We start from the raw sequence: 22,985 nt of genomic DNA on the forward strand, positions 1-22,985 counted from the left end.
AAATTCATCTGTCTCTCTAGATCATTGTTTTCTGCCAACGGTATTGTTTTCTGTTTGGTGTTTCCTTATGGACCACCCCCATTCCAGTTTGTTTTACATATATTTATTGTTTTAGGGCTGATTTTATATTTTAACTGTTCACTGCCATCAACTTTTTGAGTCTTATGTTCTCATGATGTGACCAAAGTATGAAAGCAACAGGTCAGTCTTTTCAGCTTTCAGTGAGAATTCAGGCTTGATGTGATCTAGAATCCACTTGTCTTTTTGAGGTCCACGGTGTCTGTAAAACTCTCCTCCAACACCACATTTCAGCTGAATCCATCTTCCTGTAAGCTTTCTGTATTGTCCAGCTTCTATATCCATCTTATCAATAATAAAGTGCTAAGGGAGGGAATGTCCGATGACGAACCCTCCACCAACCCTCCTTTAACCATCCCTGCCCGCCTTGCTGCCCCTCTTCTGGGGCTCCAGAAGCCCTCTACTTCTGTCTCTCCCCATAATTTCCTCTTTTCTAGGTTCCTTTCCTTCCTTTCCTGCCTCTGGGACAGCGTAATCCTTTTGTGCTCTCTAAGTTCGGGCCCTCCAGAAGCCTACCGCCTTCCTATCCTAATTCTCTAGCAAGCAAGGCTCCTACTAACAAGCCTCCCTCCCCCTCCTGCACTCCCCCCACTCCCAGCAACCCTCCCTGGCCCACAGATCCAAAAATCTACAGCCAAACAAGCTCTCCTACACTTCCGCCCACTCCCACTCCAAAGATCTACAGCCAAACAAGCTCTCATGACTTTCCCCCCACCCACCCCCAATCCTCCCTGGCCCCAAACAAGCCCTCCTGGCTTCCTCCCACCCCAGGAACCCTCCCTGGCCCCACACAAGACTTTCCAGCCTCCCCCCACAATCCTCCCTGGCCCCAACAAGCTCTTCCAGCCTCCCACCCTCCAAGAAACCCTCCCGAACCCAAAAAATCCTCCATGTCCTCTCCCCCAAACACCAACCACCCCGCCTCCAAACAAGCCCCTCCTGCCTCCCCCCACCCACAGTAACCACTCCTCTGCCCAACCTCACCCACCCCACAAAGACAAAGTGGACTGGTGGGCCAGCAACATGTGGCTTCTAGTTGTCCTGGTGAGCCTGCCACCTGCCTTCCCATTCCTCTGCCCACCTACAGCCCCACTAATACACATTGCAGAGGGAGTCTTTGACTCTTTGCTAGGGCCCATTGCTTCTCCCCCACAAAGGGCCTGCCCTCAAGCCCCACACTATCCAGGCCTACTGTGTTTTTTACCCTACAGTGGGCTTCACTGCTAGTATATAATAATGGGAATACCAAATATCTTGATCTAAGTCTTTAACAACACTTCTCTACACTTAAGGATCTTTGCTCATTCCTTCAAATCTATCTCTCCAACTTGTAGTCTCCTGATTTCTTCGTTGCAGTCTCCCTATTGATTGATGGTGGAGCCAAGGAATAGAAAATCTTTAACAATTGAAATATCTTCATTGTCAGTCTTAAAGCTGTGTAATTTTTCAACAGCCATTACTTTTGCCTTGATATTCAGCTATCATCTTGTTTTGGCACTTTCTCCTTTAAATTTTCATCAGTAGCTGTTTCAGGTCTTCACTCTTTTCTGCCAGTAATATGGTATCATCTGTGTAACTCAGATTGCTATTTCTTTCCTGCTCACTTGCTCCAGCAAGGATAGAGATTGCCATAGTAACAATGAGACTAAGTTCAAAACATCTGAACACAGTTTTAGGTGAAATAACATATTAAAAATGTATAGAAAAACAAATTAAATCAATAAAGTCATCTGTCCTATAATTAAATGAAGCCATCATACCTTCATTCCTAGAACCCACGGTCTAAATTCATCAGTGTTTTCAACTTCCAGTGGTTCAAGCAAGGGTTCCCACACACCAAACATCTCATTGTAATAATGCACCTAAAAATTCAAAATATTATATAAATTGTACAATCTGTGTAAGCAACAAAAAGGGAGATAGTTACCAAAAGAAGTGCACCACTCTTATAATTAAACTAGCATACTAACTTCAATCATTGTATTATTCAGCTTAAAATGTAATCTGAGCATGATGTCCCTATGAAAACATTTGAATGGGTGCTTGGTGTCTAGGTGACTTGAGTTTATATTAGATTTTGGTCTACCCAGGATCTCTTCATTGCTGCTATTTTCTCTTAATTTAGTCTCACTCTTCTGCCAGCATTTCAGATAAACATAGGTTGTTCAATATCTGTTGGTTAATAAATCACAAGATCTGCATTTCATACCATGAAGATAATATAAGTTGTTTTGTTACTAAAGGGCCTGGACAGTTAAGCTTTAAACTGGCCTTTGTTATGACCATTAATAAATCTCAAGGTCAAACGCTGCAGAAAATTGGTGTCCACCTACTAGAACCAGTCTTCAGACATGGATAACTTTATGTTGCGTTGTCAAGAATTCAAGGCTTTGCTGATATAAAAGTGCCAATTGTCCATGGACCAGAACAAGGCACATTACTACCTCATTCTAACAAAATATTCACAAAAAACACTGTATACAAAAAAATCTTACAATGTTCACTACTGATTTGAACAGATCCTGCCTCACTGCTGCCTACCTCTAACAGTTGTCTAGAGTTGGTTGTACTATTTGGCACAGCAGGCTTTATTGCTAATGCTACAATATTGGAATGGAACTAAGTATACATGCTTAGGACACTACTCCGTATTTCTAGATTGAATTCAAACATGACTTCTGTGTCCATTTCAAGGGAACCGTGAAAGACGGAGAGGAGGATGCAAAATACATAGTATTTTAGATTTTGGAGTGAAAATTGGTATGTCTGTACATAATTCTCAAGCAACAGCTGAGCCTTATTTTCCATGGGAGATACTGCAACATATATTATTTAACTTGGAGATTGAGCTACTGGACTGAAGGGTAGTATTCATGCTCACGACACATTTTAAATTTCAGGTTCACAGTCAAACACGGTTGCCTTCCCTCACTCATTGCCCAGATGACTGGGAGAGATATAAAATACAGTAACTGTGATCTCCCTGCCAGCCTAATGCCAATGGGAAAGGTCAGGATATAAACAAAGAAACAAATGTAGTTAAAGAATGATCCTGAATCACAAAATTGAACATGTGCTTGCCTCTCATACTTTTTTTACTGTAGAGAGGAGTAAAGATGCCAAATGTTGAATATGAAGTGCAGCCTTCTGAAATCTGAGGTTTACTACTGCAAATTATTGTGTTGGCAACTGTATACTTCACTGAAGTTGGAACTTTGAACAAAACAATTCACTGCATTCTCAGGTCTGTTAGACAACAATTGCAGCCAACATTTCAGCAACTTCCATGAAGTGGCCATCATTTACAAAGCAGAAGTCTATGCTAGTAACAGAATTCTATATTACCTCAAGTTCTAGCCGAGAGGACAGATGGATCAGAGTACTCCAGTTTCTAACCACTCCGGAAAATGATGACTTTGCTAGCAGCATTGGCACTGTTCTGTGTCCCACACCAGCTTCAAGAGTTATAACAACTGCATCAACTTTCATTTGCAATGTTTCTCCTGTGGGAACCAATTCAGTTTCAGAAATAGGAGTTTGATTTTCATCTGACTCTTCAAGAAACCACATGTTTAACTTTTTAATATCCTTCTGATCCCACAGATCTGGAGGTATAGGACTAATATCTTTTTCTTCAGTCTCCTTTGTTGGGAAAAGTGCTGATGTGATTGTAATCACTGTATTTAAGATAATTGGAGATACCTGAATAAAAAAATATATACCAGAGATTACTATTAACATTTCAATCAACAAATTATTATATCTAAAAAAGACAAGTGAGGAAGACAAGAAAAGACAATTGAGGAACTGTCAAGCTGACCCTGCATGGACATAACAAAGTTTACCTGGATTTTGTGCCAGTAACTCCTGTTTAACAGTTGTAACTAAAGCCTGCAGACCGTTGGGGAACAAACTATGCTGGAAAATTCCTTCAAGATGTTGAAAGGACTGTTATGAACTCCACTCCTGCACCCCTTTATTTTATTGATTGTTGCCCTCCATGTTGTTTCCTAGTCTCCAGTTCCTCATTTACTTCAGTTCCATCCCCATCTTGCTGCTATCGCTTGCCCCTCCCCTTCAAGCTCATTTTTCACTCCTCCCCTGCAGCTTCTATTCTCTCCATTCTCTTTCCTTGTCTCTTGCTCATCTCCCCTTCTTCCTGCCTCCCTTCTTCTCTGCTAGGCTTAGCCTCCCATTATCTCTGGAATGGGGACACAGAATGCTTGGCACCATTTTGGATTGATACCACAATCTCAGATACTGCCTACATGTCTTTTTCTGATGGTGTCTTCATATGCACAGGCATACTTTGAGTCTCCATTAGAGTCTCCATTGTATGCCATTAGAAGAAGAAGATGAGTTTGCCATTAGAAAACTCTTTGAGTCTCCTACAGGACAGAAAGGGAGGGATATAAATCCAAACTCATCTTCTTCTTCTAATGGCATACAAAATATAAGTTATATATTACCTCTTTGTTTTGCATATTTAATAAACTTTATTCGAATATTTTAATACTGTTTAACACTATAAAATAGACATATATAATTCATTAAAACTGAACCACAGAACTAAAACTACAACCCCAATTAACTCCAGTACAAACATATGTGCATATGAACTCGTGTTCCTTTTTGTAGTTGTGTGTTTGTTTTTGGCAGATTTGAGAGATGACCCAGGTTGCAGAAGCCCCCACTGTATAGATTTTTAGGGTCTTTATGGGAATTTAGATAGGTAATAGGAGCAGCAGTGGTGTAGTGGTTAAGAGCAGGTGCATACTAATCTGAAGAAGCCGGGTTTGATTCCCCGTTCTGCTGCTGCAGCTGTGGAGGCTTATCTGGGGAATTCAGGTTAGCCTGTGCACTCCCACACACGCCAGCTGGGTGACCTTGGGCTAGTCACAGCTTTTCGGAGCTTTCTCAGCCCCACCCACCTCACAGGGTGTTTGTTGTGAGGGGGGAAGGGCGAGAAGATTGTAAGCCCCTTTGAGTCTCCTACAGGACAGAAAGGGGGGATATAAAATAGACATATATAATTCATTAAAACTGAACCACAGAACTAAAACTACAACCCCAATTAACTCCAGTACAAACAAACTTTTAACCTACCTTAAGTATTATAGATTTAACAGATAGATCAGCTTTCTGTGGATCTGCACCTGATTGGATCATTTCAAAGAAGAGATCACAGGGCTGCAATATCTGGGTACAAATAATGATTAATTGAATATAAGACATGCTCTGAACATACAGCAAAAATCAGCTGAACACTTAACTAGAATAGAGGCACATTTGGTATGAATAAAGCTAAACAACAAATGCTGCTTTCCTAAGTAGTAAAATGTTATACACACCTTTTTCCTGGAAGCAAGGAACATACATAAAGTACACGTGATAGACCATTAGTCTATCAAGATCAGAAACGTGACTGGCAAAAATTCCTTAAGGTCTCAGGTGGAAACAGAGGCCTTCCTCCTATTGGGCAAAGTGGGCAGTTGCCTAGTGCGCCCCCTTGTGGTGGGCGCCAAAAATACAGGTTTGTTTGTGGGATTTTTTGTAATTTCAGTGTTTTTTTCCATTTTTGGCCTGCAGGGGGAGCAGTTTTTAGGCTAGCAGCACAGAAATTTCAGAGAATTTTCAGGAGACCCTCCTGATGATATCACCCAGGTTTGGTGAGGTTTGGTTTAGGGAGTCCAAAGTTATGAACTCCCAAAGGGGGTGCCCCCATCCCCCATTGTTTCCAATGGGAGCTAATAGGAGATGGGGGTTAGACATTTGAGGGTCCATAACTTTGGACTCCCTTAACCAAACTTCACCAAACCTGGGTGGTATCATCAGTAGGGGCTCACAAAGATACTCTGAAATTTTGGTGCTGCTATCTTAATAATTGCACTCCTGACAGCAGGCACTCCCTAAATTTCCACAGATTCTCCTTTTAAATCTACCCCCTTCCTGCCAATGCTTGTTTTCTTTCTTTTATTCTCTCAATGCCTAATAAAGGTTGTTGTTGTTGTTGTTGTTGTTGTTATTAAATCCACCCCCTTTGGCATGAATTTAAAGGGAGAATCTGAGGTCCCCAGTTTAAACATTGAAAGTGATGCTGTTTCAGGGTGGGGGAGAATCCACCCCAAAACAGCATCACTTTCAATGTTGTTTACTGGGGACCTCAGATTCTACCTTTAAGGTGGATTTAAAAGGAGAATCTGGGCTCCCTAGTTTAAACACTATTGAAAATGATGCTGTTTGGGTTAGGGCATCGTTTATACTAGGGAGTTCAGATTCTCCTTTTAAATCCACCTTAAAGGGAGAATTTGGGGTCCCCAGTTTAAATAACATTGAAAGTGATGCTGTTTCCCTCAACTGGGGGGACTGGAGACAACACCATAAAATGTTTTCATAATAGTAATAAAACATTTTGAAAGCATTTTGAAAATGTTTTCAACATTTTTTATTTCTGCTGTGTGGCACTGGCCCATTGCTGCGTTCAGATTTGTGAGTTGGGGTATGTTCTATAATGTGATGATGACTTTGAAACGACCTGGTGGAAAAAATCATTGTTTGGTCACGGTGGGGAAGAGTGGCTGCCCGGGGGGTGGGGGTGGGGGTGGGAGATCAAACTCAGGTTTCGCCCAGGGCTCCAGTTTGCCTAGGTACGCCACTGGGTGGAAATCTTTCATATTACCTACAACCTGATTATTTTACACACAAATGCCAGGGATTTAACCAAGAACATACAACAACACTTCACCATTAGTCATATTACTAATTATTAATTCATATCTCTATTAACAGAAATCTGAAGACCTAAACATACATCTAATACACATACTGACTTTTTACATACTGCAAGTCTCAATATTTTCACTTATACAGCTCTAGATTATATCTTAAGATCTTACCATGGTAATATTGTCTTTTCTCATTTCTGGAAGAAATGGGCATGCTTGCATTGTTAAGTGTTTAACAGCAGCTGTCATTTTAGACATCTCAGGACCATTTTTCATGCAGACTTCAAACTGTGCTGTAACTACTAGTGCAGGAGCATCTCTTCTTGTTAAATCAGCAACAAACACAATCTCAGGATTTTTAACAACAACATTGATTTCCACTGTAGATACTGGTTGTACAGGAGCTAAAAATGTAACGTTTAACAATCAATAAGAAATGAATGCAATTTTGTGGAGAGTCCTCTCTGCCTGGGCGGGAGTGGCCAAAGGTGCCATCCCTCCTTCCCTTTCCTGGATGGACTACTGCCTGACATTGTTCCTGGTGGGTTGGGAGCAGCTGGCACAGCTAGTGAGCCTGTGGAACCACATGGATACATGTACACAGTATGTGAATTATATAGCAGTCATTAATGTTTACTGCTTGTGGCCAAAATCTATTACAACATTGTTCTAAATAAAAGAGAAATTCCAAAAGGAAAGATAAAACCAATCGGATAAGATGCCAGCCATCAGACGAAGATTACAAAACTACAGATTTTAAGTTTCAGACTTCACTTTTGCACATATTTTCTTAGCAGCTAGAGTTTACAGTGCTGACAGGTATGTAGGATATGGGATTAGTCACAAGAAACAGTATTTTCTCATCAGCTGTGCATGTAGTCAGATTGGCTAAAGCAACCATCAAAAATATATATCTAAGCTCCCAATATGGAGGTCAGCACAGAATGTAGTAAGTGAAGATCCTCAACCTCAACCATATCACAGAAACAAATATGCTGAGTAATCTATTGTCACGAACTGGCTTTGTTCTAGCCTGATCCCATGAAGTCTCTCGAAAAGGAGGTGGGATCCCCTGTCTGTAACTGCTGTCTCTTGCTTGTTCATTAGTTGCGCTTACCTGCTTGAATCTACATTTCAAAGCATTGGGGAACATGGATTGTTTTGCCTTGGTGAAGGCTGTGCCTTCACCTTCCTGGGAACTGGCAGTGGAAGACGGTGTCAAGCGACGTGGAGAGGGGGGAACGGAATGAGGGTATAATGGAAGCTGTTTTGGCACCTGATTCTCAGACTGTCAATGGAAGTCTAAATGCTATAGCCTGATGCTGTTTTCAATAAAGGAAATTGTTTGAACACAAAATCTCATTATTCAATTGTCCAGGGACACGACATCTATCTGCAAGAATAATGTGCTGTTAACAAGGCAGACTGCATGATTTGAAAGTGAATGGCTGTAAAGGCTGATCTTAAGTTGTCATGATATTAGACAAGTAATGGGTTCTGTTACGATACCCCCCGCCACATATACACTGAGTACATATATACTGAACTGACCTTGTTCCTTCACAGCTAAAGTTTGTTGCTTGAAGTTTTTTTGTGCAGCAGTACTTTCAGCAGTTGCCTTTAGAAATACATCTGCCACAGTTAATAAAAACTCTATGCTGGCACAGAGATGCGTTTCCTGAACAACTGTGTCAATGACTGTGGTGCCATCTCTACTTTGCTTATAGCTTATATCCACCATGACTTTCTTTTCTGATCCATATTTCATTTCCACCATTCTGAAAAACAATTAGTGGAACATTTATGTTATTTATAGTCTGTTTTTCTCACTGAAACTTAAGGCAGATCACACAGTTTAAATCAGTGAAATCAATAAGATAATACATCAAACAAGCAATGTAATAGGACTAGGAATTACAGAATTTTTAAATGAAGCTGTTTTCCAAACAAAGCATAACTATTATACAAGACCTATTGACAATGCAGAAGATGGTATCAGATCAGCAGAAACAGTGCATTTTCCTGGACCAATCTATCATGTAGTCCTATTTTCTTTATTAAAAAATGTCCTCCTGAACATTAAAGGCAAAAATTCAGCTTGTTTTCAGCCAGCACAGAGCCTGGATGAAGCATGAACGCCATGGCTGAGAGCTGCCCAAGAAGTGCTTCTTGCTGCTCTGCCACTTAATCTGTCATGAAACCAAACAGAAGATGAGCAGGGAGTCCTTTCTGACCATAACTGCTACCCATTCATGCTGGTGCTGCATTAGTAACACCCATGACCAGTGGTGGGATCCAAACATTTTAATAACAGGTTCCGACGGTGGTGGGATTCAATCAGTGATGCCACCGCACACACGCACCTCCAGTCCCTATTGGGTAGGGAGGTTGCTTTAGTAACCCCTTCTCGGCACTCAGAAAAAATTAGTAACCACTTCTAGAGAAGTGGTGAGAACTGGTTGGATCCCACCTCTGCCCATGACCAAAAGCTGGCAGGGATGCCCTCCACTACCTGCTCTCAAGTCTGAACAAGTGGCCAAGGAACAGGAAACACATCCCTACCTAGTCCATTCATGGCTACTGCCCACTTAACTGCCCCATTGAAAGAGGTTTGTAAACTGGATTACTGGGTTAACCGGCAACTCCATTCCCTGCAGATGCCAGTTAATAAAGCATTTATTGTATGCCTGTACATATTTTTGTCTCAAAATATTGTTGCTCTACTGTTTCCTGGCAACCATCTATAGGTCCACCTTTGGCTATTAAATTTCATGTTTTATTTATTTATTATCAAAACATTTACATCCTGCCTTTCCTTGTGGTTCAACATAGCTTGTAATGACAGTTAAAAACATCCCCAGCAAAATGCAAAAATAAAATAGCAAATCCTGTTTTATACACATACACACACAAAACACATTAATGAGTCAAAAAATCATAATCTCTGTCAATGGAACTGAAATTTTCTCAAACAGAATCAAGAACAGAAAGCGTAAAAGACAGAATAATAGAAGGCAAACAGAGGGAATTAAGAAGGATGAGGAATGGAAATACATATTCGAAAATTGTAGATTGCTGCGATCACAAATATGGCTGCCTTTCTCAAACTAAGATCTCATACAAAAACAATCCTAAGAGTATACTTTCAACTACTCTCAGCAATTTGTTGAAACACTGAAGGAAAAAAAGATATTTTGATGAATTAATTTACATAAGTAATGGTCTTTCATATACACAATAGTACTTGTTTTCCAATAACTTATATACAAGCATTTAAAACTCAGTAACAATTGTAAAAATATGCAGTTTCATACTCCATGACCTAAACTTGTCTGTGCAAATAAGAGCAGCATTCTAAATTGAGCTATTGATTAGATCCACATGGATACACATATGTTTCAAGGCAACCAAGTGTGTAGTTACATGTTTGTCAGTTTTCACTAATCCGGCTTATAAGACAATTTTGCATAGGTGCTTGGCTTACCTACTATCTCCTAATTGTGAGAACTGCAAGGAAAGTTCTAAATACACTTACAGCATACCTTGGATTGTATTCAGTATCTACCAGCAAAGGAAGCAGTGCTGTCAACAATATAATAATTTTTTTCCTTTTAATGAAATTACTACCTTGGTGTAGCCTTCTGAACTGTCTGCCGTTTATCATCTAAAGTGCAGTTTGTTAACTTGACAGAAGCATTCATTGACTCATCTGACAACATTTTGACAGCAGCTGATATTAACACCAATTTAAATTCAGCAAGTTTCAGAGCATTATCTCGTTGATCAAGAACTGAACTCTGTTATGAAAAGAAAATGAAAAATCTGAATTAAGTATAATATTCTGCAAACATTAATGCTATCGCTGTGATCAGATTCCTAAACTCAATTAGAAAATCATACAAGATAGAGAACTGAAAGTTAACTTAAAGTCTACTGATAACAAAGCAAATTGTTAGATTCAAGTTCAGTACCACCTTAGAGACCAAAAAGAGTTTTGGGGTATAAGCTTTTGAGATCAAAGAGCCCTTCATCAGACATAATAGAGAAGTCAAGATCTGAATCCTTTTATCCTAATCCTGGTCAGAAGGTGGGAAGAATGTTGTAAAGAATGCCTGTAAAGGATGCAAAGGTACCAGGCATATTGTGATCCGCTTGATTAAAGCAAAGGAGAAACGCTTGGAGGCAGAAAATTAGCATCTATAGTGAAATAAAAATCCCATGTCCCTATTCACCCCTCAGGAGTCCACTGTTCTAAACTTGTGAATTAACTCAGTTTCAGCAATCTCACATTGCAATTTCCTTTGAAATTTCTTTGTTTGAGAACTGCCATTCTTAGTTCAGCAGTGCAATGATGCGGAAGATTGAAAAACACTGACAACATGAAGAGTTTGGGGCTAGAATTCAGATAAACTACCCTCAGATGCTTTCTAGCTCAATTGCTTTCTCTGGTTGCTTAGATACAGAAGATCATGTCTAATATCTCAAAAACCTTCAAAAAGCTGAGCCACTCATGAGAAGGGAATGTATGTAAACCAAAGGACTTCAGCCATTCTTGAAAGGAAGAAACCATTATGTCTGAGTGAAGTGCTGAGAAAGCAAATGAGAACTACTTAATATATAAAGCTGTGTTTCTCTATTATGTCACTATGTAAAGACGTACCCTAGAAAGTGTCATAAAATGTCACAAAATTTAGTCTTATGAAAAAATATTTTTAAAATTAAAAATATAAAAAATATTAAATGTAACAGGAAGTTCCTCACATACCAAGGCTCTCTAAGTCTCATCTGTTCAATTGGCTAGCCACATGATTAATACTGGAACAAAATTGCACTCTCTGCCTGCTAATAGCTACGAACTCATCCTATGTGCAGTTTCTCTGGTCTAAGCTCACTGAAATACAGAGGGATATACAGTACCTAGAAAGGATTTATTTGCTCACCTGATTGGAGTTTGGACTGTATAAAACCAAAGTGAGTGAATCAAACTGGAAGTCCAATTTTAGTGTTGTTTTAACTTTAGCAGAAGAGCGTGTTTCCACTACAGCGGATGTTACCACTTTCATTCCACCTTAAAAAATGTACAGCCATTAACATTAGTTGCAAATACTATATCTACAGCAAAAGACAAAATGACACATTTTCTAATACAAGTGCATATGATCAATATGGGGCTACAATTTCTTACCATGTTCCCCGCAAAATAAGATGGGTTCTTATATTAATTTTGCTCCAAAAGATGTGTTGGCTTATTTTCAGGGGATGTCTTATTTTTTTAACCCCAGGGGTGTAGTGAGGGGAAACAGAGCCCAGGGCAAAATGGCGCTCAGGCCTGTCTGTTGTGCTCCCCCGAGAGACCACGCCCCCTGCCAAGCCAGGCACAAGTGCCTCAGACGCCCAGGCTACACATAGGCCCGCAGGCTCTGTGTGTTAAAAAGCTCATCTTTTAGCAGGCACGGTTCTGCCTTTGGACTATCTTTTAAGTTATGGCGAGCATTTTTAAAATTATGATTTTTAACTGTAATGTAGGTTAAACATATTGTTGCCGCCCTGAGCCCTTCTGGGATGGGCAGGATATAAAACTAAAAATAAAAATGAATTTAAAATATTTTGTAACAGCATACCCATGAGCCTTTGCTAAATATGCATATTTAGCAAAGGCTCATGGGTATGCTGTTAAAAAAAATTGTTGTAAAACATTTTACAACTCATATCCAGTTAAAAGGGATCAAGTTGCAAGTGATGTGAAAGACCTCAGTCTGAGCCCCCGTCAGAGCAAATTATACTGAGTCTGAATGGACTAACAGTCCAATTCAGTATAACTTTATATGTTCAATTTTTAATTATTTCTAAGATTTCCCTTATTCATACCACCCTCCAGGGCATCACATGTTTATTACCTGTACCTATGCATCTTTACACAACAATTTTTATCAGTATATCTCTAGCCTCAGAGTATGCATCAAAAAATTGACACAATGGGGTCCTGATCTGATGGTTGGGGGAGGGGATACATAAAAGTTCAAAAGTTGGGGGGAGGGGCCTTTGAAGAATTCTGAAAACCCACACTTACTGAACAAAAATGATCATGGTTGCTATTTTAAGAGTTGTTATAGCAACACAATAAATAGATGACAGAAGCATGAGAAGGCAGATTCAGCAAGTGGGTGGGCAGTGGGTGGGCAGACAGTGACACAAGCAAGGTAGGCAGAAAGGTAGGTAGGCAGGTAGTAGTGCTGGTGAGCAAGGCAATGACAGAAACTGTAAGGAGTGGAAGTGAGCAAGGAAAGTAGTTATGGTAGGAAAGGAAAGAGGGAAGAGGAGGTAGTGGGAGGGAAAAAGAGGAAGCACAAGGGAGAAGAAAGCTACATGAAGAAGCCGGAACCTGCAGAGGATGTGATGTCCACCACAAGTTTCTCAAAGGCCGTTTCCGCACGGGCAGAATATGGGGGCCTGGGGACGGAAAAAAGGCCGTCCCCAGGCTGCCATTCGCACAGGGGGCGCAGCTGCATCGCGCCGCCCAACCGGTGCCAAGCTGGCGTTTCCGGAGTATGCTGGGAAGCGCACTTTCCCGGGAACGCCGGCTTGAAGCTGCTGCCGTGCGAACGGCAGCGGCTTCAAGGCGCCTCCCCCCCCCACTCCCTCCCTGCACTTACCTTGTCCCCGGGCCTCCGGCGCGTCGCTGAGGCCTGGGGACATGCCCCCCTGCCCTGCGACGCTGGAGCAGGCGCGCAGGGCCGGGGGGGGCGTGTCCTCAGGCCTCAGCGACGTGCCGGAGGCCCGGGGACATGCCGGGTCGGCTGGGCGATGGCGCTCTGCGGCGCCGTCGTCTCGGCTCTTTCTGGGACCGTCCATGCGAACGGTCCCAGCGTCGTGGAAATGGCCCAAGTCTCTGCCACTATAAACCCATTTGGTAGGGGCTGGATGGAAATGTCCTAACCACACACCCCACCAGCAGGTTGACAACTGGAAGAGAGACAAACAATAAAGTGGAAAAAGCATCAGTGGAAGAAGCTGGGGAGGGAGATTGCAACCAGTTTGAGAAGAAAAGAAGGGGGGATGGGAAAGAAAGTGGAAACTAAGCTCGTGATGAAGAAAGAGCTGGTAACAAAAAGAGAGCAGGGACTAGAACAGGGGATGAGATTTCAGTTCCATCCTGTGAGCCCCTGATTTCTAATAACCTAATTTAAATAATTTTTGTAGCCAAACATACCTCCAGAATACATTGAAGTAGTCATTACTTCACTGTGGCTGCTTCCAGGTTCTTTGAGCTCTGGTACAGTAGCTGCAGAGCTTGAGCTCTCTCCTAAATTTTCATTCAGGGTCCTTAAGATAGTGGTTACATCCTCCTGGCTCAGAATCAACTTTGGAAAAAAAAGAGAGATTTCTAAGTTTCATTTAGGTAGTGCATGAAAAACAGTGGGATTTCTGCCATTAAAATTTGTTTACGAAGAGAAGAAGAGTTTGGACGTATACCCTGCCATTCACACCTGTAAGAGGTCTCAAGGCAGTTTACAAACTCCTTTTCCCTTCCTCTCCCCATAACAGACACTTTGTGAGGTTGATGGGGCTGAGAGAGTTCTGAGACAACTGTGACTAGCCCAAGGCCACCTAGCAGGCTTCATGAGTAGGAGCATGGAAATAAATCCAGTTCACCAGATTAGAGTCCACCTGCTCTTAACCACTACACCATGCTGGCTCCTTAATAACATTGCAAGAAATTTCACAGTGTATGTAACTCTGACCCATTATTTTGTGTGCAAAACTCCCTTCTTTCTGAAATCCCTCTTATAAGGCCATGAAAATTCAGTGTTTTAAACACAATGGAATCTCTTTTTTGCTGGCCTGCTCATAGTTTCTTCTGAATTCTAAAAGAGGAAGAACAACCAATAGGAGACGAAGGAGGAAGAATAAGTATTGAACTTGCATGTTCTTCTCACCCACAATTTCTTCTCAAGTAAAGAAGGCACTTTGACATAATAGAGAGATCTAACATTGATTTTAACATATGTTCTACCCAGCTCCACAGGAATGGTGAGAATTTTATCATAATCATGTTCACAAGCCCAATGTATTTACAACTTCAATCAAGCTCCAGATCTCTGAAATTTACATCATTCAAATTGAGCAGCTCCTAAACACGTATGAGGATGCCCTATTGTTGCTAACTGGAGCAGCAGTGGCGTAGGAGGCTAAGAGCTTGTGTATCTAATATGGAGGAACCGGGTTTGATTCTCAGCTCTGTCGCCTGAGCTGTGGAGGCTTATCTGGGGAATTCAGATTAGCCTGTACACTCCCACACACGCCAGCTGGGTGACCTTGGGCTAGTCACAGCTTCTCGGAGCTCTCTCAGCCCCACCTACCTCACAGGGTGTTTGTTGTGAGTGGGGAAGTGCAAGGAGATTGTAAACCCCTTTGAGTCTCCTGCAGGAGAGAAAAGGGGGGATATAAATCCAAACTCTTCTTCTTCTTCTTCTAACTTCAAAAATCATTTGCTGGCTTGATGGAGCAGGATCAGCTGAGAGTTGGCTTCTAATTTCCTTCAGGAAACTGGGACAGGGCTCATTTCTCCAAAGCTGGGACACAGCAAAGTTTCCAGTGCAGAAGACCATTCTGATCTTCACTCCAAAGAATCTTCACAGTAAAGCTTCCAAGGCAATATTAGATGCTGACTCTCAGATGGTACTCTAATACCCGAGGCAGGGATGCAGTAAAGTTTTCTTGTGTGTGCATAAACATCTGATTTCAAGGTCTAGGAACTTTGTGACATCTCAAGAGGGATGAATTGAAGCCTGATCTCCTAATTAATTGAGAGTTGGCTTCTGTTCCAGCAAGATGCCTGCCTCACCACCCTAGAAACTGCTGTATCCCTGTATGGCTGGGATGCAGTCAAGCTTCCCAAAACAAGAGATGAGAACCTGACTGGCTTTTGTGTCCAGCCCTGGGTAATTTTGCAGCATCTTGTAGAGAAGAAGTTGTGAAATTTCAGCAGTGAGGGAAAATCAGAAGGCAGTTCTCAGCTCATCCTCCAACCTGCTGAAAGGAGGCTTCTGACCACCCCCTACAAAATTCTCCTTGCGTATCTGAAGGCTGGGATACAGAGAAAAGGCTCCTGTTTGCAATAAATAGGAATGGATAGGCTGCCAATCAATCTGCTTCTGATTGAGATTGATGATCAGAGCGTGAGTCAAACTGGTGGGTGCTTGAGCATCACTACCAGAAACCACTATTCACTTTTGCAGTAAGGGAAGTGGAGGACAGAACATAAAGTTCCAAAGGTTGCATGGAAATAATTCACAAAAATTACATATTGGATTTTATACACTCCACAATTTGTTTTCACAGGAATCTAGATTACAGCCATCAATTGTAAGTGGTTTAAAACTTTAAAGGTGCACTACGTATTGCAGCACGGAGATCTGTCTGCCTCTCATTCCGTCCATGCTTTACACACCTAGGATGGCTTGAAAAGCATGGGTAGGGAAGAGATATCCATGCTGCCTTGAACTTGGGGGTGGGGGTGGCATTTAAAAAGCTGAAAGCACCAGGTGTATTCAGCTTTTCATATGCATCTGATTTTTTTAATCAGTAAAAGAAAAACACAAAAAAAGATGATAGAGCTGGGGTGTGTGTGTGTCTGTGATTTGAGTTTACTGAATCACCAAGCCTCATCTGCATATGCATCCTGAGATCAGGGACTGGTTGTGATGTCTGGAGAATGGAACTACAAACCACTCGTCCCCCCAAAAATATTAAAAAGAAAAAAAGATAGATCATTTATAACTTTTCCGTTCTAGAATCTAGAAGCAATCACCACACCACCCTAAACAAAAGTAACTATAATTTTTGGTATGTTTAGTTACTTAGGTTAATGCAAAACACAGATTTCTAAATGAAAATCTTACATTCATTGGTTTGAGATGTCCAAATATTTTAATATCAGGAATATCATGATACCAGATAGCAGCTAAATTCCGTTCAACTGTTACTTCAAGATTTAACGGTTGTAGCAGCTGTATTTCCTTTTGCAGTGAGTTTCTTACAATGCTTGATCTGTAAATAGAAATTAATAACTGAGCAACAGTTTACTTAGGATTGCAGAGCACGTATTCATGACTGCAGCTTTAATTAATTTAGAATTCACAGAAAGGAAAAGACTTTCCAGAATAATCTTTTAAAAATATTTGGAGTTAAGTAAAGAACAAGGAAGTAGGAACAGTTTTCTTTTTCTTTTTAAACATTTGTAAGTACCGGTAACCCTAATTTTATGTTTGGTTTATTTGTAAAATACAGTGCATCCTAGCAATATTTTGCTTAAGGCTTTATATTAATTATTCATTTTGACAATTCCACTTTGAATAATTAACTATAAATTATCTTAAATCACCTGTATAATTTCAGTTCACTCAGTTTCACATGAATACAGTCAAGGACAGGTGGAAGATTATATCGACCTTTAACTTTAACAAGTGAAAATTCATTTTTTATAGTGATCAAACCAAAATCAGCAACAAGAACATCTGCAGATATGGCTGACTGCGGTATTATGACAACTGGTGCTTTAATATTGACATTCAGTGCCATTCGTGAACTCTGTTGAGCCAATTCCTTTACACCAGTAGCTGCTTTTTCTGCAGCCTGAACAGTGGCTTCAGTAATTGCTTCCTTTGCTGTTTGAAAATTGTTTATAAAAGCCTAGACAAAAGACAAAAACACTTCAGCAATAGTGTCAAGTTTCATTTATCTACCAATGTTCAAATTAACATATTCTGAATTTTCAGTGTATTTTTTTTCTCACAAACACATCAAGGGCACAAGATGCTTTCATGATAATCTAGAAAGTGAACCACCAGATGCAGAACTGGACTGTTCAATTTAGAAAAAAAGAAACTAGTAACATTCATACAAAGTACATGATAGAGGAAATTAGAAACACCAGATTATCCAGATTTCTAACAATCTGTTGTTAGAACCAAGAAATTTAGCATTGTGTTAATTCTGCACAACCTCTGTCATGTAGAAGATTAATCTAAATCTATAACATGTGTAAGCATCAAATGTTAGCGTTGGTGGCTGACTTCTAAATTATAATTTTGGAGTTAGCTCTTCCTACTCTTGTCCCTGTAGCTTAATTTACAAAACAATCATTGACTTGAAATGAACTAACTCAGCATGATTTTGCAAATTCAATATTAGACAATCAGCACACAAGAAATGGGAAAGCATACCCTACCATAATCTGGATTTTAACATTATAAAGCTTTGAGGTCTAACAATGTACTTCAAAAAAACACAGAACTTATGCATAATTTTCAAATTGCAATCCTGTTTGACTAATGCCAAAGTTGCAATAAACAATAATAAATGACAGCTATCAGCATGATCTTAAAAGCAATTTCCTGGGAGTAAACACCTTAGGGCAGCGGTTCTCAACCTGTGGGTCGCGACTCCTTTGGGGGTCGAATGACCCTTTCACAGGGGTTGCCTAAGACTCTCTGCATCAGTGTTCTCCATCTATAAAATGGATAAATGTTAGGGTTGGGGGTCACCACAACATGAGGAACTGTATTAAAGGGTTGCGGCATTAGGAAGGTTGAGAACCACTGCCTTAGGGGATGCTGAGTAGACCGGCTCAGGATTTATCCATATACAGTTTAGTAACAGAGTTCAGCTTCAGAGCATGGGCGGCAGAAATGAAAATGCACCATCCATGTTGAAGCTTTTTCTCCAGTACAACCGTTTCTACAAGAGTTATTCCAGTTAAATTAGTTGATTTAAAACAGCTTAGAGTGAAGAAACCTTTCCATAATGTTATTCTGCTAATCTCCTAAAACAGTTTGATATGGTTTTACTTGTAAGTCACTGAGATATATTTCCAACTGCTAAGGTGAAAAAAGGAAATTACATTTTTAACTTACCAAAACAGCAGAAACAAATCTGTTGACAAAAACTATTTGAATACAGCCAACTGTTAAATATACTCTGCTGTCAACAGCATTCATATTGGTGTAAGCGACACCATCTGTGGCATCCACATAAGACAACAGTCTGAAACTGAAGACTTCTTTTCCAGTGATATAGAGAGCCTTGAAATTGGAAAAAAGTGTTCACTATTTCCATTATATTTTAAAACGTTTTTGACAAAAGTTAAAGCTATGTCTTTGTACTCTTATTTCCCCATAGTGCAGGGTACAATCACACAAACGCTGCATATAAGGGCTGACACTAATGGGATTTTATCACTCACTCTTTGGTATATCCACTAAGAGTGAGATGACTTACATAAGGCAAAGGTCTTCTATTTAAGTGCACAGATTTCTGTGTACTTTGCGCCCAGCACACAGATGGCACTGCTGGCTAACAGACATGAACACTTTAAATTGAGCATTCGTTATACCTTTGTATAAAGGGCTGCCTCATCACGATCCATAATAGTTATATTCTTTAACTTGGCTGATATTTCAGTTGTTGCTTTCTTCATCATCACTTGACTATCAAGACCTAAACATAACAATAAGTCAGTATACTGAATATGGCTCAGTCTCCAAGATACATTCTCACAGGTCTTGAAACCTCAACACTTAATGTTATTCTTACCTTCAACACAAATTTCACATATCCAGCGTTTTTGTTCTCGTATAAAAATACGCAAAGAGGACAACACTGCACAAATGTGGAGATCACAGACTTCATCATATTTGGTCTTTTTTGAAGCTAAGGGAAAAACAAACATGACAAAATGGCTTTCAGTAAGTGATCTGATTTCCAGTGTGATAAACATTTACATAAAGACATAGAACAACTGTTAAATACAAAGGAACCAACAAAACAGGAAGTAATCTTTTTACAATTTTTTTTATTTATCTCAAAATATCTGTTATCTTTTTTCAATCTAATTCTACTCATAGGGCAGCAGTAGAATTAAGAAACTCTGGGCTAGTTGTCATGAAGAAATAATTGCCAAAGAGGCTGCTGAATGAGAATTAATCAGAGATGGATGAAGTAGGGACTGGGAAAGGTCTGTTCGCTACAAAAAGTATGCCTCTGTAGATTTATGTACATTTTTAAATTCTACTTTGTTAACTCATCAACAATTTGGAGAGGTCCACAAAAGTGGAACATTTTGTCTGGATCTTGTTTTCAGATGCACTTTGCAATGTATGTATGCTTGTTTGTTTATATAAAACATTTTCTTTCTCCCTTTAAACATTTTAAAACAACAATTAAATACTGATAGAAATAACAGTTTAAAAAATCTAAACAGGGCTGCCCATAAAAGCCAGAACCAATAAAAATACAGTCCTAAATAAAACAGTCTTCAAGTCTCCCCTGAAGATCAATAATGAGGGGGCTAGGCCAGAGGTCTGCAACCTGCAGCTCTCCAGATTTTCATGGACTATAATTCCCATCAGCCCCTGCCAGCATGGCCAATTGGAGAGCCGCAGGTTGCAGACCCCTGGGCTAGGCAAACCTCCCAAGGCAGGCTGTACCATAGGGGTGGGCAACCTATGATGCTCCAGATGTTCATGGACTACAATTGGCCATGCTGGCAGGGGCTGATGGGAATTGTAGTCCATGAACATCTGGAGCACCATAGGTTGCCCACCCCTACTGTACCGTAATTGTGGGGCTGCCATGGAAAAGGCTCTCTTCCATATACCCATCAAATGAGCACCATTAATAGGTGAGACAGTCAGGTCAGGACAGTGTTTCCCCATGATCTTAAATATCCAGCAGGAATTTATGGGAGAAGATGAATCTTCAGATAGCCCCCCAGCCCCAAGCTGACAAGTGCTTTAAAGAGAAAACCAATACCTTGAATTAAGCTCTCAAGTGGATCAATTGCCAGTGTAATTGCTGTAATAATGGGGACATATACTCCTAATTGTGGCCCCAACCAGAAGTCTAGCTGCAGCATTCTGTGCTAGCTGCACCTCCTGAGCACTCTTTAAGGGTAGCCTCAAGTAGTCGGCATTGAAATAGACCAGTCTAGATGTAACTAAGGCATAGATTATTAGAGTTGGCTGAACTAGGAACAGGCACAGCTGACACACCAGTCAAAGTTGAGAAAAAACAGTCTGAATTATTATAGGCCCTTTCCACACGGGCAGGTTATGGCGCCCTGGGGACGGCAAAAACGCCGTCCCCAGGGAGCCATTCGCACAGGGGGCGCAGCTGCTTCGCAGCCGCGCCGCCCTCGCGCCGCCCAACCGGCGCAAAGCCGCCGTTTCCCAACCTCACTTGGCAAGCGAGGTTTATGGGAAAAGGCGGCTTGGAGCCGCTGCTGTGCGAACGGCAGCGGCTTCCAAGCGCCTTCCCTTCCCCCACGACCGGGTGACTTACCTGTCCTGCGGCCCTCCGGCACGTTGCCGAGGCCTGGGGACATGCCCCCTTTGCCCTGCGACTCCGGAGCGGTCGCGCAGGGCAGGGGGGCGTGTCCCCTGGCCTCGGCGACGTGCCGGAGGGCCGCAGGACCGGTAAGTTGATCTGACGATGGCGCAACTCTGCGCTGTTGTCTCGGCCGATTCTGGGACCATTCATGCGAACAGTCCCAGAGGGATCGGGTTGGCGTGGACTACGCCGACCCGACCCCTTCCGCCTCCGTGCGGAAACGGCCATAGTCACCTGGTTGTAAGGTGACTGCTGTGTCAAGCAGCATTCCCAAGTTTTAATATGGTTTTTCAAGGGGAACATAACCCTATCAAAGTCATGAGAGATCTGAAGTCCCTCCTCTGCTTTTCTACTAATCCAGGGAACATCTACCTTATCATCATTAAGTTTCAACTTGTTCAACCTCATTCTGCCCATTAATGACTCCAAACACCAGTTCTGAACATCAACAGCATCCTTGGAATTTGATAGAAGAGAAAGGCAGAGCTGGGTATCACCCACATATTGGTATAATCCAGGGGTAGGGAACCTGCTGCTCTCCAGATGTTCAGGAACTACAATTCCCATCAGCCCCTACCAGCATGGCCAATTGGCCATGCTGACAGAGACTGATGGGAATTGTAGTTCCTGAACATCTGGGAGAGCCGCAGGTTCCCTACCCCTGGTATAATCACACCCCATGCCTTCTGAAGATCTCTCCCCAGTGGCTTTATATAGGCATGAAACAGCATGGGGGTTAAAATGGAATCTTGCGGCACCCTATACATCAATAGTCATGAGGAAGAGAAGGAATCCCCCAACACCACCTTCTTAGATTGAACCCTCTCCCACCAAGATGGAACTCAAACTACTGTAATGTGGTGCCCCATACTCCTGTGCTGAATGGCAGCTCAGTAGGATTCATGGACTGACAGAATCAAAGGCTGCTGAGAGATCCAGCAGCAACTTGTACTTGCTTATTTATTAAATTTATATCCTGCACTCTCCGATCGAAGTCATGTTCAGGACAGAATACAAACAGCATAAAATAATCTACCCATATGTAAAATACAATAATACGAGATATCGATAATTAAATCCAATTAAACACAAGAAGGCAACAGAACTTTAGGTCTATTAAAATTAACTGGCCCTATGGTCTTCTGTGCAGGTCCCTTCCACTCAAACATATTGGTGGCATCCAATCCCATGCCTCCTGAAGATAACATCCACACAGAGGGGGCAGGGTGATATGGAAGATTTTTGTATTGATTTGGGGAAGCGCCCAGGTTTATAGAAAAATCTGATTTTTAAAAAAAAGAACATTAGGGAGTTAAAGCCACTCATGGTCACAGAAGCAGCATCTGTAATTTACCAAGAATTCTACAGAGATCTCATGGGATTGCATAATAAGATATTTTTAGAGTTGCTAGGCAACAGGCTTCCATGCCATTTTTTTAAATAAGGGAAGAGGACAGAAAGAATTAAGGTAGGGAAAGAGAAGAGAAGGAGGGATGGGAGATAAAAACAGAAGTGGAAAAGAAGCAGGGCAAGACAGGTTGATGGCACAGACAACACAGGGAAGTTGTGGGGAAGTGAGAAGGAAGTAAAATGAGTGGCTTTTAACTCCCTAATGTGGTTCTTTTTAAACATTTCAGATTTTTCTGTAAACCTGGGCGCTTCCCCAAATCTAAACAAAAATCTTCCATATCCCCCTGGCCTCTCTGAATGGATGTTCTGATCCTAACTCTTGGATCAGGTTTGGAATGAGCAACTTAAAAGACAAATTGCAAGTCTGTCACCAATATGCAGATG

The 22,985-nt window shown here is 41.2% G+C and overlaps 1 protein-coding gene across 1 annotated transcript in view; it reads right to left on the reverse strand.

Annotated features, from left to right (window-relative positions):
- Positions 1-22,985, reverse strand: part of VPS13A (vacuolar protein sorting 13 homolog A) — a 151,736-nt gene that overhangs the window by 68,781 nt on the left and 59,970 nt on the right. The window contains exons 30-42 of the mRNA XM_048504374.1: positions 19,398-19,514; positions 19,198-19,301; positions 18,719-18,886; positions 17,188-17,495; positions 16,706-16,853; positions 14,014-14,164; positions 11,744-11,871; positions 10,431-10,600; positions 8,355-8,581; positions 6,975-7,207; positions 5,185-5,277; positions 3,424-3,780; positions 1,839-1,940 (exon numbers count right to left, since the gene is read on the reverse strand). Coding sequence (XP_048360331.1) covers positions 1,839-1,940; positions 3,424-3,780; positions 5,185-5,277; positions 6,975-7,207; positions 8,355-8,581; positions 10,431-10,600; positions 11,744-11,871; positions 14,014-14,164; positions 16,706-16,853; positions 17,188-17,495; positions 18,719-18,886; positions 19,198-19,301; positions 19,398-19,514 — 2,306 coding nt within the window. The remainder of the gene's footprint in view (positions 1-1,838; positions 1,941-3,423; positions 3,781-5,184; positions 5,278-6,974; positions 7,208-8,354; positions 8,582-10,430; positions 10,601-11,743; positions 11,872-14,013; positions 14,165-16,705; positions 16,854-17,187; positions 17,496-18,718; positions 18,887-19,197; positions 19,302-19,397; positions 19,515-22,985) is intronic.

The sequence above is a fragment of the Sphaerodactylus townsendi genome, linkage group LG07 (assembly GCF_021028975.2).
Source record: "Sphaerodactylus townsendi isolate TG3544 linkage group LG07, MPM_Stown_v2.3, whole genome shotgun sequence".
Classification (NCBI taxonomy): domain Eukaryota; kingdom Metazoa; phylum Chordata; class Lepidosauria; order Squamata; family Sphaerodactylidae; genus Sphaerodactylus; species Sphaerodactylus townsendi.